Below are 18,723 nucleotides of genomic sequence, written 5' to 3'. Positions count from 1 at the left end.
TTCTCTCTCCTCTCTCCCCCCTTCTCTTTCCCCCCTTCTCAGCCAATCAAAATGCCTCCCGTGGGTGCCACTATGCAGTCATGGGTTGGCCAGATTTTTGACACGCGGTGACACTATTCACACACTCACAGATGGATAAATAGTAACTGTTGTCTCAAAAAAACTTCACAAGTCCGTAACTTTCAAACCACATGTCTAAATCAGGCGTGTCTCTAGTCTATAAACTCGTGTCAATGAGTATTTCAAGACCATACATGAGTCAAACCTAAATTTTGCAAGAATAAAAAGTCAACTCAGGCACCGTCGGACAATTCAGACCTCAACTTGTTTTGCTCATAACTTTCAAATCGTATCTATGTTTTTGACAGGCTGCTAGTCTACGGACTCAGGTTGATGCATACTTCATAAAGGTATCTCAGTCAACCTAGAATTCTATCTGAATCAAAATATCAAAGTTTAACCCCTCTTGGTCAATGACGGTCAAACCCGTTCAACTTCGGTCAACTTGAGAAATTTCCGATGTATTTTAGGACGGGGTGTTACAAAATAAGTTTAAGACTTTTTGTTATGGTGACTAATCAAAATCAAGTAAGTTTCTGCAAAGAAATGACAATGTCTGAAGCCCAATAAAGCCCAATAAGAAGGACTCTGATGTCAAGCTTTATTGGCTGAAAAGGTGTTTGTCATCAATAGATGGAAATGAAGAATTCTTTAATGAAGGGTGCAACTTCTGCCATAGTCTATCAACTATTGGAGGTTAATGGATTAACAAAAGATGATAAGGAATGGTAAATCGCTTGAGACTAACCATTGTGAGATTTTAAAAGTTAAGGGTCTAAATCATAGAACTATGAAATCAAGGATAGCAATTATATAAATCCATTATTCGGACAATGGAGATATCAATTTCAACCCATAAAAAGAAAAAAAAATGCAGAAATCATTATTTGTTAAGCACCAACACCTTCTAATGATAAAAAAATCTCTCTGGTTAATTTGAGGTAATATTGTCTGGTGTCGATCTAGATTTGTAGGAAGGTTTATGTTTCTTTGTTCCAACTCTTCCTTTCCAACATTTATTTAAGTACATTTGGCCCGAAAAGAAATATATATTTTTTTTATTTATGTATTTTCGTAATAGCAATGAAATAATTATTTAGCTCAAACAATTGTTTTCAAAGATAGGTGAAGCAGACTTTGTAAGCATGTATCATGAGGTTTTGGGTCTCTTAATTTCTTTTATTTCTTTATAATTTAACTGTGTTTTTTTTTTTTTTCAATTTTAAAGTTTTGTGATTCGGTCTCTTAAATTTCAAAAGTATCAGTTTTTCAATTTGTTGCAAAGTAATCCACTCTCCAATTTGAGGTATAGATGAGTAACAATTTCATCCATGTGGATTTCATGTGACCCTATTCTCAACCTAAATATGAAATAAAGCCCTCCTTAACCTCGTCCACATGGACAAAATTACATATCCGTTTTTTAAATAATGAATTGAACCAATCTGCAACAATTGAAAACTTGAGGGCTTAATGGCTTTTGAAAGTTTAGGCTCTAAATTGCAAAATCTTGAAAATTATAGATACAAAAGTGCAATTAACCTTTTATTTCTTTTTTTCTTTTTTCTTTTTTCTGTTTTTTTTTTTTACGTAAGAATTGTAATTCAAAACTTATACTAATATGACAAAGACACTCCCCCTAAATTTCACATCTCACCTACTATTATTAGTCATGTCGGGTAATCTTGAATACTAGCAGTTGATTGTTTCATCTACCAAAAATAATAATACTAATAAGGGTTTTCTTTTTTTTTTTCTTTTTCTTTTGTTCTTTTTTTGGTGTTTTGCACACTTAGCCCTAACATATTTTTTTTAGGCATGTCCATCCCATAGATTCAGTTTCTTTTGCACCGTTAGTCCTTTGTCCATCTTCATCTAATTTTTCGATAAGTACGACGTACCAAAGTTCAAATTCAACATAGTTATTTAACTCCAAATGTACAAAATACGCTAAAGATAAAGGACCACAAAAAAACCATACTAATAAAGGTTGAATTCAACCTTATAATTAAACTAGTAATTTATTTCATATGAGTTGCTTTCCCAACTGATGTCTAAAATTGGAACAAATTTTGAGTCCCTTGTACGTCCAGAAAAACAATAAAAAGTAAAAATCTCAATTCCTTAAAATATGTTCTATTGTTTTTATGTGCTGACCCACATATTAATATATTAATTAATATACTAACATTTTAAATTATCTTCTATTGTTTTTATTTGCTGAAACACATATTCTAACATTTTAAAATATCTTCTATTGTTTTTATTTGCTGAACCACATATTAATATATTAATTAATATACTAACATATCGTGCATGGAACATTTTTTTTATCCTTACCTTTGAGGATGGCAACAGATACTAGAAGCTAAAAAAGTCAACCATATATTTGATAATCCGTGAATGAGTCACATACTGCAAAACTGTCATTTTCTTTGTGGATATAATATAAATTTCGGTGATTTTTCAATGACTCAAATTTCTGAGTTTTGAGATATAGTAGATCGAAAGGGTAAGAACAGAACTAACCCCCAAAAAAAAAAAAAAAAAAGTGAGTTAGGAAACCCTTTAATAATGATTTAGTGATTGCAATTTTAGTGTGCATTAATTTTGTAAGGATGAAGATTGTTGAAAACCCTAACCACAACAATCAAATGCACTTATGTAGATGTTAACAGATGGATCGGTAACAAACTTAATTTTTGACAGAGAATATAAAGCTTCAAGTCTTACCATCCTTCAAATCGAAGTCTTGGTCATACCTAAATTGAAAACGCTCAATTCGCAGCATCTAATCAATATTCTCCAAACTACGAACTCTCAACTTGTAAGCCCCTGAGATAAGAGTTATAACAGATGTCGCAGAGAAGGTGGAGTCATAAAATTAGCAGCTATAAAATTAAAAAAAATCTTTTATCTTAGGTGACTTTCTTATCAGCTATTTCCTTTTCAAAAACATGCAAAACAATTGACTCCAACAACGTATAAGGATCGAATGCCAATAGTTTTCTCACACTTATAGTTTTCTCTTCTCGATATACCTGTATATTTCAATGAATAAAGTGGGAGAAGGAAGATTTAAAGGAGGTCAAATAGAGAAGTCGACGAATTCATAAGTTGAAATCCTGTTTTATTGTTTTATTTATATTTTTATTTTTAAAAATAGAAACAAGAAAATGTTAAAGGTCTAAAATACCTTTCGACTTTAATTTGATTCTCCATCATCTTTTTTAAAGTTAGGATTAAAAATAAATTATAATAATATAATAATCAAAACTAACAAACAAAAAACGAAAATTAAAAAGGTATGTTAATAGTAACTATTTGTGAGCAAATATAGGTATAGGGATGACAATTTACTTGGCTTCCCTCCACTGCCACTTGGACCACCTTTAACGGGTTGGGGAATATTTGGTTAAACTGGAATCAAGACAGGAACAAGGCAAGAACCTATGTTTCGGTAGGAGTCAGAGCGAAAACGAATATTATACTCCCGGATCTGTACCTGCCCCATATATATATATATATATATATATATACTATTAATAAAATATATATTTATACTTATATGTTATAGTTTTTTTTTTTAATACTTAAATAAAGTTATATTAATAAATATGAATATATTTTAAGAATATATAAACATTATTTTATTTTATTTTATTATTATTCTTTTTATGATGGAAAAATGAGTATTCCCTGCTCCGCTCAATTTCCCTGCCAAGGAATCCCCCTCCATCCTAGTTAAATCGGAGCAATAGGCAGGAGTGGGTTTATTTTTTGGCCTCTCACGTACCCTTCCTGCCTCGTTGCCATTACTAGTATGCCATTACAATTATTGTAGAGGAGTAAATCAGAACATTTTGAAAAACAAAATAATATTAGTAATTTTTCTTGGTGGGACAATACTTATGCTCAAGGCTGGTCCCAACGTTTAAAAGGGTTTGGGCGCAACTTTTTATGGTGGTTTTTATAAATATTTTAAAAATACATATAATGTAAAATAAAAAAAAAATATTTAACTTAAAATTTGCTATTCTAGCATTTGTTTTTAGCTTGAAATATAATTATAATAATCAACACTTTTATGACAAAAGCATCTTTCAATATAAATTATTTTTATCGACGTTTTGTTTATAAAAATGTTTGCTATTATTTTTATTCATTGAACAAAAGATGCCCAAAAAATATCGTTTATTATTGTTATAAAGCGACACATGTTTGTTGAAGTGTGGCAATTTTGCCATTTGATGGTGCATGTCATCGGCTAGCATGCACACTTTGGTATCAAATCCTTTCCTTTTATGAGTTTATATTTTTTTGTATGTTTTTAATTGATGCAAGGTATATTTTGATAATGTTTTGTGCCTAAGTTATGTATGCAAAATTATAGGCAAAATTATGCACAAAAGAGTAGGAATGTTATGTTTGAAATGCCTATGGTGCTGGATTCATAATTTCCAGCAACATAGCTCCACTATTTATCTTATATCTCAGGTTGCAAATGGATTTTTTGAGCTGAAATTTTGAGGGATGTCTACAGACATATATAGAAGACTATGGTTCAAATTTCAGGTCAAAATGACATGGGAAAGTCCATTTTCTATTCCAAACAGATTGCTGTATCTGATGGGCCCAGTATGCAGAGTATGGGCCAGTTTTGGAGCTGTTTGGCCCATGATCCGGTTCCAGAACTTTCCTAGCTATTGGAACAATATTTATTGATGACCAAGGATGCTTCAAACCAAGTTTCATAAGCAGATACAAAGGGAAACTAAGTAGGTGAAGCTAGTTTGGTTGTTTACCCAAACTAGTTAAACAATAGGAACATAGTTCAAACCATGTGCCACTTTTTACTATATTTGGAATAGACATGTTGCAGCTGGTTTTTACCTCTTTTGTGTATGAAAAGTTAGGTGTTGACCATTTTACTTTTTAAATTTCAAATATTTTACTCATTTTGTAAGCTCACATGCTTGGCATGTGTGAACTAGTTGTAATTTCAAGCTTATATTGTAAAATGAATGAAATGGCTACACATCCAAGCCTTATTTTCAAAAGCCAACGTGTTCCTCTTCTTCTTATCTCTTCTTCAACACCTTGGAACACTTTAGGAACCCTAAAAACCAGAAAACACCATAACCAAAACCTAAAAACACAACTCACACACAACCATTCCCAAGAGCATCACCAAAAGCTTGCTTGTTGCTAACACTTCAAGCTAGCTTGCTCTTGGTCATAACCTTCTCACCCCAACAATGTTTTGTCAAAACATTTTATATTTTTAGATTTTTAATTGATGCTTTATCTTCAACATCATAGCTTTTTTTAGCACATACTTTGTTTTGTTTTTTTGTTTTTTTGTTTTTTTTTTTTTTTGCATCACGTAATTAATGTCGTTAATTTACTAGTTTCACATAGTGATATCTTGCGAGCTAAATTATTAATGCAAAAATCATCAATCACAATTGCGCATCATACTTTACCATTGATGAACTTGAACTTATGACGTGCATCCTCCTTTACCATTAATGAACTTGAATCTGTGATGCTTACAAAATAGACAACGACGAAATAAATATGAAAATTATTATATTGTGTGGCTTTGGGACAGCTTAAGACAGGTATATAGACTCATAATTAGGGTTTTAGTAGGAAAAAAATAAACAAATAACAATATTATTTAGGAATAGAAAATATGCTAATTAGGATTCCCAATTTGTTTAGATTTGATCAACTTAAATAGATTGGACAAAAAAAACGTAATTGTTTTAGCTAGTTTAAGCATATCTTATTTTTTTATTCAGGTATTTGGGAAGTGAATTGACTTACCTCACGGTTAATAAAGCAAAATTATTTGAGATGGTTTGAAATTTCAAGTCAATAATATCAACTATTATATATAATTACGACTTTCAATATTTAAATAATTAAGTAAAATTGGCCACTACAAATCCAACAAGGTGGAATAGAGATGCCAATTTTCTTACAACTTTTTGACTAAAACGATCAATTTTTTATTTTCTTTGATATTGTTGTTATGAGGAAGAATATTGACAAAGAAAAATCGAAGTGAAATTGAATGCATGACTATTTTATCCGATTGGACCACAATTATTGCTAGTATTATTTTCGTAGGGACCACTTCTATATTATAATGAACTATCATGTATTGATCAAGCAATAATTTTTCTATAAATACCGATGAAACGAAATCTTCTATGCACTCGTTCTATAAGTTTTGAGAAAATTCACCCAAAAAAAAAAAAAAAGTTTTGAGAAAGTAAAAGATTGAGAGGCAGGTAAGCCAGAGAGAAAAAAATGAGAGCTCTGGGAAATCTTGCAATAACTTTCTCAAGCTTTCTGGGTCTGCTTTCTCTGTGGATTATCATCAAAATAATTTACAAACTATGGTGGCGTCCTACTCGCGTGCAGAAGTTGATGCGTTCACGAGGAATCAAAGGCCCTTCTTATAGATTCATCCATGGAAACACCAAAGAAATTCTGAGCATGAAAAACAAAGCTATGGAAAAACCCATGAGTTTATCACACAACATATTTTCCAGAGTCCAGCCTCATATTGATTCCTGGATCAAAATATACGGTAGCAAGCTCTAGTCTTGTAATTGAATAATAATATATATAAATATATATTAATTTTTATATTTATATGTAACAAAACACTCTAATTGTGAATTATCTTTTTATGTGGTAGGAAAAAATTATCTACAATGGTATGGAACTGAAGCTCAGCTGGTTGTTACAGAACCAGAGTTGATCAAAGAGATACTCAATAATAAAGGTGACGCTTTTCCAAAATTCGAGATACATCCTGTGCTTAAGAAGATAATAGGAGATGGTCTTGTGAGCAGTGTAGGTGAGAAATGGGCAAGACACAGAAAACTGTCCAATCATGCCTTTCATGGAGAGAGTTTGAAAGTAAGTGTACTAATATATGCAAACCAATCCGACTCAAATGAGGATATCTTTTAAGTTTGTAAGTGGAAGATAAGTAGAACATTATCATATAAAGCAATTGGATTATATGTTACATCAAATATATATAATTTAATGGTTCTAAATAATTCAATCCATTTATTGCTAATTTAAAAAGTTTAGAATATCTTCATTTAAGAAAAATTGTATATTTAGAAGTCTAAGGAAAAATCTATTAGAGCTAATAAGACAAAAAATCTTAAGTCATGTGAATTCACGTCTTAGTTGCGCTAATAAGAAAAAAATAATATATATACATATATATATATTTATAAAGAATAAACATTGAATCTATGCCGAAGTTATAACAAGTAAATTCATAGAAATAATTAGATTGTATTTCAACACTGTCTTAAATTGTGGCATTTTACAGGGTATGAGTTCTGCAATGATCACTAGTGTCGAGATTATGCTAGAAAGGTGGAAATCATACGAAGGTAAAGAGATTGAAATGTATGAAGAATTCAGATTGTTGACTTCTGATGTGATTTCTAGAACAGCATTTGGTAATGATTATGAAAGAGGACAGAACATTTTTGAGATGCTGGTGAGGTTGGCCGAGTTAGTATCCGATAATATTTACAAACTTAGGTTTCCTGGCATCAGGTAATTAATAATTCTTTTTCAAAAATAAATATAGAGTATAAAAGAAGGAAGGAAAAAAATCACATCTGTTCATGCCAATTTTTCTTGCAGCAAATTCTTTAAAACTGATTATCAGATTGAGCTAGACATAATTGAGTCAAAAGTGCGAAACAACATTATAGAGATGATCAAGGAAAAAGAAAGGAAGATGATGACTGGAAAAGAAGACAATTCTGGGAGTGATTTCCTTGGATTACTTCTAAAGGCTCACCATGATGCCGACGACAGCCAAAGGATTTCAATAAACACTATGATTGATGAGTGCAAAAATTTTTATTTTGCTGGCCAAGAACCCACTAATTCTTTACTTGCTTGGGTTGTCTTACTTTTAGCAATCCACACAGATTGGCAAGAAGAACTTAGAAAGGAAGTGCTCACTTTATTTGGGAAACAAAATCCAAATCCAGATAGCTTTGCCAAACTGAAAAAGGTAAGTCTCAAAAAACTCAAATTATGTATTACCCATTTCTTTTTAGGGCGGTCTTTATCCTTTTTTTTTTTTTTTTTCCTTTTTCTATCCATATTTTTGTTTAATCAGTGATAGAATTCCATCTTATCTTTAAAAACAATTATTTTTTCATTTTACTTTATTTTATGTTTTGTTAATATTTTTAAATTGTAAGATAGTATTATATCAATGATGAATAAATATAAGAATAGAAAAATGGAACAGAAGTTTTGGATCCCTCTTTTTTTCTTAATATCTAATATTTTTTCGTTAATATTTCATTTTCATACAGATGGGCATGGTTTTGAATGAAACTCTAAGATTATATCCTCCTGCAATTACTGTAAAAAGAAAAGTTGAAAGGGAAGTCAGAGTGGGAGAGTATATTCTTCCTGGTAATTTGAATTTATTTATCTCAGCTTTACCAGTTCACCATGATCCTGAAATCTGGGGAGAAGATGTGCATGAATTCAAACCGGAGAGATTCTCAGAAGGGGTTGCGGGAGCTACTAAGAACAACCCAGCTGCATTTTTCCCATTTGGAATCGGACCACGAAATTGTGTAGGATCCAACTTTGCCATCCTTGAATCAAAGCTCGCTCTTTGCATGATGCTTCAACGCTACAGCTTCACTCTTTCTCCAACCTATGTCCACATGCCCTATCATCTTATTACTACTCGTCCACGCCATGGAATTCAAGTAATACTGCAACCACTCTGAAGACTAGACCTTAATCTTGATTATTTATTACATAAAGGATACCTTTGTAAACAAGTGCTAGGAGTTGCTATTTTCTATTGAAAGTTTTAGATCGTATTCAAATAATAACTATTAATTTACCTAATGTAACAAATCTATATAAATTAATTATTGTCATGTTTAGTTCAACTTGTTTTTGCATTTGGCTACAGATATATTTTTTTGTTTTCCCCTGTTTTTTTCTTGAAAGTGCTTGATTTTAATACAACTCGATCTAGTGTTAGATTTTGTCTAAAGACTGATGTGTATTTGGACTTGTAAGCGTCAAAGCGAAAGAAAAATCAAACACGGATATTATTAAGTCATATGTTCTCCAAACTGATCCAAACATTTTCAAACTACCATACATAAATATTTGTATAATATGGAGAAATCATTTTTTAAACAAATACACAAAGTTCGAGAAATCATTTTTTCAACTATCTTATGCGAGTATAAACCACCATACATAAATATTTGTATAATATGGAGAAATCAATTTTTAAACAAATAAATAAAATTGGAGAAATCATTTTTTCAACTATCTTATGCAAGTATTGACATTGGAGATGTAAACATGGCAACAAATTAGAAAATCCCACTATCTGCCGATGAACTGCAGTCAAACTATTTACTATCCTATACATATATTTGAAGCAAGTCTCTGACCATTGTAGACTGCGGTCTTATTTTTCCATATATATTATACTTTACATTGTTCCAATGTCTACGTGCAATCCATTTGTTACCTTCCCTACGTCAATAGTAAGATATATACATATATATATATCATCAAATTTTATGTCAACTACATGAACAGTAACTTTTGATACTTTAAGCCAATTAATATACAACTGCCCGGTGTAAGTGTACTTATAACCAAATATTAAAAATAATGAAATAAATATTAATAAAAAGTAGCTGTCAACAAAAGTATCCTTTTATAAAGCAATTTTTAACAAATAAAAGAACAACATCCTAGTACTATTATAGACCAAGAACATTAGTGATGACTTTATTTGGTAACTAAAAGCTTATTAGTTTTTATTAATAAAGTTTTAAATAGAAAATATTTACTTAATTTAATTTTACTGCTTCTATATTATGTATAGTTGACAAATTTATCAAAATAAATTATAAAAACCATATATATGAAATATTACAATGAATTTGAGTAAAAAATTCATTGTATATATAACATTCAATAGTTTGGGGGAAGAAAGTGTTGGTCGTTGTAAAGGACGCATAATTTCTTTGATTGCTCTTTCAGACGTCCTCTATATATTAGACAAAAGGGACACAAAAACAATATTTATAGGCAATGTGGCATCCAATATTTAAAGTTTAAGAGAAAAATACAAAGATACGATACTGAAAGGGAAAAAATGTAAATTATCCTTAAAGTTAAGTCATGTTTCAATTGTAAATGCAATAAGTCGGGCATTTCAAAAGTCTCAGGCCTTTAAAGAGTACTATTTGACAATTGAGGGATCAACACAGAAGAAGACCAACCCGGATCAATAATCATGTAATGATAATAATTCTCCGTTTAATTCGAAAACTATGTTTCCTTTCAGAAAAAAATAAATAAATAAGTAAAGGTTTATTAATATATAAGAAAAGAAGAGAAGCAGATGGTGTCCAAATGCTAAATAAGATCATAAATAAAGCAGATATTTTTGAACAAATAAATTAAGTAGATTTGACTTAGTAAATTTCTCTTCAAATCTTTAATGAAACTATACATATGGTATATGTTACAATTGATTGATATATCTCCTCCAGTTATATGCGTACTGGAAAAAATTGGATTTGATTGCAATTTATTTTTTTCATTAAAAAATAAACTTTTAAATTTTTGAGACAATGGTAAAAATAACAAATAAATAAATAATGACATATGAGAAATCTCTCAAGAAAAATTATATATGAGAAAGGAAATAAATTGTCGAATAAAATATGAATTTTATGATTGGAAATCATAGCTAAGAAATATTAAATTAAAATTAAATATTTTGTAAATTGCCTAGATAAGGAAAAATAATTCTTAATATTAATATATATATATATATATATATATAATTTTCATATTACAAAGTAACGTAGAGTGCATCGAAAAGAAATAAAAAAAAAACCGAACAAAAGAATAATAAAAGAACGAAAAAACATGCCGCCAATATAGCCCCCAATAAAAAGAAAAATAAAATAAAAAACAAAGAAACACAAAGGCTGGCGGATAAGGCAAGCCCTTTACTCTTACACATGAATTGCATATCCACTGTTAGGGTGTAAATTCAGTTGCCTGGGTCAAGCCCAAATGTTGCGTTTTCGAAGGAGTTTAGGCAACCTTTAATTTAGGTTGAAAAGTGAATATGGGTTGGGCTAAGTTGGGCCCATATTCCAAATCCCAAGCTTAGTAACCTATGGGTATTGAGTTTAGCCTTGGGCTAGGCTTTTGGTAATTACGTGGACATTTTAACATACTTCTTGGAGGACCTTTTTCTCTCAAAATATCAATATCAATATCATGGAAAATTGATTCTCAATAAAATTAATCCCACTGAAGCATTATTAAAATAATATTATACAACTGAACATAAGGAAATTCTCTGAGAGTTTTGACAAAGTAGAAGCTTGAAAGGGTAAGCCAGAAAGACAAATGAGTGCCTCTGGAAACCTTGTAATAATCTTCTCAAGCTTTCTTTTTCTGTTTTTTCAGTTGGCTCTCATCAAAATACTTCACAAACTATGGTGGACTCCTACTCGGATGCAGTACTTGATGGGTTTGCAAGGAGTTAAAGGCCCTTCTTACAAATTCATCCATGGAAACACCAAACAAATGTCGAGAATGAAAGAGGAAGACATGGAAAAACCCATGAGTTTATCCCACAACATATTTCCTAAAGTGCAGCCTCATATTGAATCCTGGGTCAAAATATATGGTAACAGTACTGGTCTTTTGTGTATTCATACTCATACATATGCATAAAAGTTTTATCCAGGCGTTTATGCTAGGCGTCAAACGCCCGGTTACATGTATAAGTAGGGCAATATACTATAATTTTGAGTATGACTTATCTTTTACATGATAGGAAAGAATTATCTGCAATGGTATGGAACTGTAGCTCAACTGGTTGTTAGGGAATCAGAGCTGATCAAGGAGATACTTAGTAATAAAGATGGAGCTTTTCCAAAATTCGAGACACAACCGTTGGTCAAGAAGCTATTAGGAGATGGACTTGTGAACAGTGAAGGTGACATGTGGGCAAAATTGAGGAGATTGGCCAAAATTAACGAGATTGGCCAATCATGCCTTTCATGGGGAGAGCTTGAAAGTAAGTACTCTATTCGTGTATATATATAAATTGTAGATTAATTTGTATTGCAATGGTACCTAATTGTGTTTAATGAAGTTGGATTTACTTGATCCTCTGCTTTAATTTCTTCATCAATGATTACTTACATTATAAAGGAGAAAATTAGTGTAATTTATTATTTTAAACAAAAATAAAAGAGTATATACCACACATGCTTGCCGTTGAAAAAAACAAAAAAAAAAAGAAGGCAAAATATGATTGTTAACATGTAATAATTGTCTAAGGGGTAATCCAAGTGTCCAATATCTTTTCCATATAGGATTTAATCATGTGTTTTGCATTTAGATATCGAATGCTAAGAATTACTAACAGGGGGGAAAAAAAAGAAAAAGAAAAAAGAAGGATTTAATGGAATTGTTAGTCTGTACATTATTTTCAAGCCACCATTTATCAGCTTGATCTTTTAGGGAATATGCTTGGTGTTTAAGGTGGTAGTTTACAGGGTATGACTCCTGCAATGGTCACTGCGGTTGAGATTATGCTGGAAAGGTGCAAATCATACGAAGGTCAAGATATGGAGGTATATGAAGAATTCAGATTGTTGACTTCTGATGTGATTTCCAGAACAGCATTTGGGAATAATTACCAAAATGGGAAAAGCATTTTCGAAATGTTGATAAGGTTTGCCTTGTTGTTACGGAATTGGGAGAAAAACAAATAGCAACGGAAACAAAAAAAAGCGAAGAACAAACACACAATTTAGTTTCACCAAATGGGTCGTACCGCGAGCTTTTCGGGTCGGGTCAACAAGAATTCGGGTCACTAACTCTAACAATCTCCACCTTGACACGAATTCCATATAAGGAATGGAAAAAAAAAACATACAAAACTCCAATCTTCGATAAAAGTTGCCATCCTCTTCCACAAAAGCCCCTAAAGGCAAAGCTCAACAACAAACACCAACCAAGTCCAAACAATGCTCAAACTTGGCTACTGGAAGTGCCTTGGTCGTCATGTCAGCAGGATTATCATGAATACTCACCTTGCTGACAACAATATCTCCACGAGCAATAACATCACGTACAAAATGATACCGAACATCTATATGTTTTGTCCTCTCGTGAAACATCTGATCCTTAGTGAGATAGATAGCACTCTGACTATCACAATTGATGACCGTACTCTCCTGCTCAGAGCTCAACTCACCTATCAACGCCCTTAACCAAATAGCTTCTTTCATCGCTTCAGCTATAGCCATATATTCAGCTTCTATAGTTGATAGTGCAACTGTTGCTTGCAAAACAAACTTCCAACTGATAGAAGTATCTCCAAGAGTAAATACATAACCAGTAGTGGACCTCCTTCTATCAAGGTCCCCAGCAAAATCTGCATCAACATATCCACTTACACCCTCCTTACTTCCACCAAACTCTAAACAAGTGTTAGTAGTGCCTGTCAAGTACCTTAGAATCCACTTGATAGCTTGCCAGTGTTGTTTGCCAGGATTAGCCATATACCAGCTCACAACACTAACAGCATGTGCAATGTCAGGACGGGTACACACCATAGCATACATCAAACTACCAACAACACTAGAATAAGGAACATGTGACATATACTCAATATCTCTATCCGACTGTGGTGACATATCAGCAGACAATCTAAAATGAGTAGCTAATGGAGTACTTACAAGTTTAGCGTTCTTCATTCCAAAACGCTCCAGAACCTTCTCAACAAAAGATCTTTGAGTCAAGAAAAGTTTACTTGCAAATCTATCTCTCTCAATCTCCATACCAAGAATCTTCTTTGCCGCTCCCAAATCTTTCATCTCAAACTCACCACTTAATTCTGCTTTCAATATGTTGATATCAGATTTCTTCTTGGCCACTATCAGCATATCATCAACATAAAGCAACAAATAGATAAATGAGCCATCTTCCAACTTCCTAAAATACACACAGCTATCATATTGGCTTCTAGAATAGCCATGGCTAACCATAAACCCATCAAACCGCTTGTACCACTGACGAGGGGATTGCTTCAAACCATACAAGGACCTTTTCAACAAACACACATGATCCTCTTTTCCTTCAACCTTGAAACCTTCGGGTTGCTGCATATAAATTGTCTCCTCAAGCTCACCATGCAAGAAAGCGGTCTTCACATCTAATTACTCTAATTCTAAATCATGCATAGCATCTAGCGCTAACAAAGCACGAATAGAAGTATGTTTAACGATAGGGGAAAATATATCATTAAAATCAACTCCCTGTACCTGTGAATACCCCTTCGCTACTAAACGTGCTTTGTATCTCGCATCTTCAACACCAGGGATGCCTTCTTTCTTTTTGTAGACCCACTTGCATCCCACAATCTTCTTACCCTCTGGAGGTAATGCCAACTCCCAAGTGTGGTTCTTATGAAGCGACTCCACCTCTTCCTGCATAGCAATTAACCACTTTGCAGAATCCTCACATGAAATGACTTCATAATAGTTGCAAGGATCACTGGGACTCTCGATCTCCTGTGCTGCAACACAAGCAAAAGTGACATAGTCAGCTAAACTAGAGGGCTTCTTGATCTCCCTGCGAGGTCTATCCTTGGCAATCGAATGCTCCTGCACCTCCTCAATTCTCGCTTCTTCCACATGAGTGGGTGTCTCAAATGGGCCTGAAACTGAACCATTCTGTGAAGTACTTACTTCCTCCACCCTAAACTCCACCTGCTTTGGCACACTGTCTGAAACAACGAGCTCCTTTTTCGGATGCAGCATTGCCATCTCATCAAACACAACATCCCTGCTAATCACAACCTTAGATGACTTTGGATCAGGAAGCCAAACTCTGTATCCTTTTACACCCTGCGGGTAACCAAGAAATATGCCCTTCTTCGATCTAGGCTCAAGCTTACCATCATTAACATGAACATAGGCAGGGCATCCAAACACCTTCAAATCTAAATTATTAGCAGGTTTTCCAGACCATACCTCTTCAGGAGTCTTGCAATCGATTGCTGCCGATGGAGAACGATTCACCAAGTAGCAAGTTGTAGCAGCTGCTTCTGCCCAAAAGTCCTGTGCTAACCCAGAATTCGACAGCATGCATCGGACTTTCTCCATAAGAGTTCTGTTCATCCGCTCAGCCACACCATTTTGCTGTGGAGTTCCTCTAACTGTGAGATGTCTAACAATCCCTTCGTTTCTACAAAACTCATTGAAAACACCATCACAGAACTCCAATCCATTATCTGTACGAAGGCGCTTCACCCTTCGTTCCGTCTACTTCTCTACCAAAACTTTCCATTGCTTGAAGATAGCAAATACGTCATTCTTGTGCTTCAAAAAATATACCCAGACCTTCCTGGAGAAATCATCAATGAAGGTCAACATATATCTGCCACCACCCTTAGAAGCAGTACGTGCGGGTCCCCAAAGTCCATGTTCGCCAGATCCAACAAAATAGTAGAAAAGTCATCTATGTGTGTTTTAATAGATGTACCTTCAACCATAGAAATGGTGTATAGACGGTGCTTCGCAATCAGTTTCGTTGTGAGATTCTTTGTGATGTACAAAGATTCCAACTTGTCCCATAAGTCCTTTGCTGTCTTCAGATCAAGGACCTCCCTTAAAACTTCATTGGACAAGCATAGCTGAATGGTGGATAGGGCACGCTCATCAACCTCGGCTTTCTTTTCGGCATCCCACGAAGACGGCATCTGCTCCTTGCCAACCAATGCCTTGTGTAAACCGTTCTGTGTCAAAATCGCCTTCATCTTGACTTGCCACATGGAGAAACTCATGTTGCACTCAAATTTCTCAATGTCGAACTTTGTTGCCATGATCGAAAAAAAAAAAAAATTCCCAAATAGATCGATGCGGCTCTGATACCACTTGTTACGGAATTGGGAGAAAAACAAATAGCAACGGAAACAAAGAAAGCGAAGAACAAACACACAATTTACGTGGAAACCCTTGACGGGAAAAACCACGGGCAGGGAAAAGCAAATCCAATATCGAAAAATTGGTACAAAGGTGAGCAAAATTGCGCGATATCCTAAAACCCCAATTACAGCCGAAAAAAAAAACCCAAAAACCATCAAAATATATATTGTACGGAAGACACCTTAAAATTGAACACCTCCTTCCTAACTTCCTCTTCCCGAGACCTCCGCTTCCACCACAGAGCCCCAAATTTTTCTCCAAAATTAGTTTCACCAAATGGGTCGCACCGCGAGCTTTTCGGGTCGGGTCAACAAGAATTTGGGTCACTAACTCTAACACTTGTTAACATCAAATAATACTTATAAAGTTAGGTTCCCTGGCATCAAGTAATTGTTGCTTTTACTTGGACACAGAGTTGGAAAATAATCACTTCTTCTCATGCCAATTTGTCATTCATCCATTTTGCAGTAAGTTCTTTAAAATCAGTGATGAGATTGAATCAGACAAGCTTGAGATGGAAATACGAAACAACATTATGAAGATAATAAAGGAAAGAGAAGAGAAGGTGATTAGTGGAAAAGAAAACAGTTTTTTGAATGATTTTCTTGGAATACTTGTAAAGGCTCATCATGATGTCAACGACAACCAGAGGATTTCGGAGGACAATTTGGTTAATGAGTGTAAAACTTTTTATTTTTCGGGGCATGAAACCACTAACACTTTACTCGGTTGGACTGTCTTACTTCTAGCAATCCACACAGATTGGCAAGAGGAAGTTAGGAAGGAGGTGTTCAATTTATTTGGGAAGAAAAATCCAAAGCTATCCGGCAAGAGGAAGTTAGGAAGGAGGTGTTCAATTTATTTGGGAAGAAAAATCCAAATCCGGATAGCTTTTCCAAATTAAAAAAAGTAAGTCACAAAACTCAAACTATGTACCTTATTTTGTCCACTGTTTTTTCTTAATGTCTAACAATCTTTTGTTTTATTCAGATGGGCATGGTCTTCAATGAAACTCTGAGATTATATCCTCCTTTAATCGTTATGACAAGAAAAGTTCAAAGGGCAGTTAGACTGGGAAAGCATATTCTACCTGCTAATATTTACTTGTATATCTCATCTTTAGCACTTCACCATGACCCTGAACTTTGGGGAGAAGATGTGCACAAATTCAAACCAGGGAGATTCTCAGAAGGGGTCACTGAAGCTACTAAGAATAATCCAGCTGCATTTTTCCATTTGGAATTGGACCTCGAAATTGTGTGGGTTCCAACTTTGCCATAACTGAATCTAAGATTGCTCTTTCCATGATTCTTCAACGCTATAGCTTCACTCTTTCGCCAACTTATGTCCACATACCCTATCATCATATTACAGTCCGTCCATGACATGGAATTCAAGTGATGCTACAGCCACTATGAAGACTATAACTCCCATTAAACCTCGCAGGTTGTGTTCCAAAAATCTTGTCATTATTTAGAGCTTTGCTGCCTTCTAGTTAAGGAAAATTGAGTTGCGAGTTGCCAAGTTACACATCTTACATGTCATTCTTTATAACTAGCTAAGTTTGTTGAAAAATCTGTTTGTGACCGTTTTCTTTGTTCTCTTCAGAAGCTCATGCTTTTATATTAAAACAAAGAACAAGTAGCATTGACTAATATTTAATAAATATGCAAGGGAAACCAATCATATATCATTTACATATTTTGATGGTGTTACCAAACAATTTGAGTTTCTCCGCACACGTTTAATTGTTCTCCAAATTTTTTTTCTTTTTCTTTTGCTTTTTTATTTTTTTATTTTAATACGTTTTTGTTTCACTTATCTATATATATTTTGGTTTATCTACCGTTTATTTTTAATTGAAAATATTGATCTACAAATTCATAGAAATATAATAATTATTTAATTGTTATTTTTTAAAATATACTTATTTATATTTATAATTTTTAATACATTTATTTATTAACATAAGAAAAAATAATTAAAACAATAATATTTTTATTTTTTTCTTCTAATTTTGAATTCATTCTAGTTGTAACTCCTAAAAAAACCAGTATATAAATATATATAATTTTTTTTGGCATCAAAGAATTTTGTTTATTTTTAAATAATTTGTACTTAAGCTATCGTGAATATAAAATTATATTCGCAAAGGTATTGAAATCATATTTTTCCATTATGTTATGAAATAAAAAATATTTTCGTCCTATTTGCTTGGCTTTGTGACTATTCAATTTTTATTTTTTTTAACTACTCTAATTAGCTATACTGCTATAATATATGTAGTGCTGCACCTCAACATTTTTTTTTCTAAGTCCGTCATTGACTAATGCCATACAAAATCAATCCAGAAGCTTCCCACGGCTTATACTCATGTAGCTGCACCTTTCTTTGACCCCACACTCAGTCAACTTCTTGATTACATTTTATGATCCCAACTGTACACCCATCTTATTGAAAACAAAATTCCAAATGTATATGAGTAATAGGATTATCGTGCCAGGCTATGAATAAACAATCTTTCCACTCATGCTTACCCATTACATCACATTTTGCCAATTGAATCACGCCAAGGTTA

General features: G+C 33.2%; 1 protein-coding gene and 1 pseudogene across 3 annotated transcripts; both read left to right on the top strand.

Annotated features, from left to right (window-relative positions):
* Nucleotides 1-6,289: 6,289 nt before the first annotated feature.
* Nucleotides 6,290-9,048, top strand: LOC107421994 (cytochrome P450 CYP749A22). 3 transcript variants are annotated; one of them, XM_060813614.1, is made up of 5 exons: nucleotides 6,290-6,664; nucleotides 6,827-6,999; nucleotides 7,430-7,662; nucleotides 7,753-8,131; nucleotides 8,442-9,048. In XM_060813614.1, exons 1-5 carry the CDS (start codon nucleotides 6,382-6,384, stop codon nucleotides 8,868-8,870), a joined length of 1,497 nt encoding a protein of 498 aa, XP_060669597.1. In that variant the 5' UTR covers nucleotides 6,290-6,381; the 3' UTR covers nucleotides 8,871-9,048. The 3 variants fall into 3 exon arrangements, with proteins under 3 accessions (XP_060669597.1, XP_048318872.2, XP_060669598.1); XM_048462915.2 differs by having other exon boundaries at nucleotides 6,776-6,999; XM_060813615.1 differs by having other exon boundaries at nucleotides 6,776-6,999; nucleotides 8,569-8,847.
* Nucleotides 9,049-11,523: 2,475 nt separating this feature from the next.
* On the top strand, nucleotides 11,524-17,563 carry LOC107422003 (cytochrome P450 CYP749A22-like; annotated as a pseudogene).
* Nucleotides 17,564-18,723: the final 1,160 nt, after the last annotated feature.

The sequence above is a fragment of the Ziziphus jujuba genome, chromosome 12, assembly GCF_031755915.1.
Source record: "Ziziphus jujuba cultivar Dongzao chromosome 12, ASM3175591v1".
In the NCBI taxonomy this organism is placed as follows: domain Eukaryota; kingdom Viridiplantae; phylum Streptophyta; class Magnoliopsida; order Rosales; family Rhamnaceae; genus Ziziphus; species Ziziphus jujuba.
This window is presented reverse-complemented; position numbering and strand designations above follow the sequence as displayed.

Bases quoted from the DNA above. Each gene is read 5' to 3' on its own strand.
- LOC107421994 (XM_048462915.2), top strand. From the start codon at position 6,382: ATGAGAGCTCTGGGAAATCTTGCAATAACTTTCTCAAGCTTTCTGGGT. The intron at 7,663-7,752 runs GTAATTAATAAT...TTTTTCTTGCAG, and splicing joins CTTAGGTTTCCTGGCATCAG to CAAATTCTTTAAAACTGATT. The intron at 8,132-8,441 runs GTAAGTCTCAAA...ATTTTCATACAG, and splicing joins GCTTTGCCAAACTGAAAAAG to ATGGGCATGGTTTTGAATGA.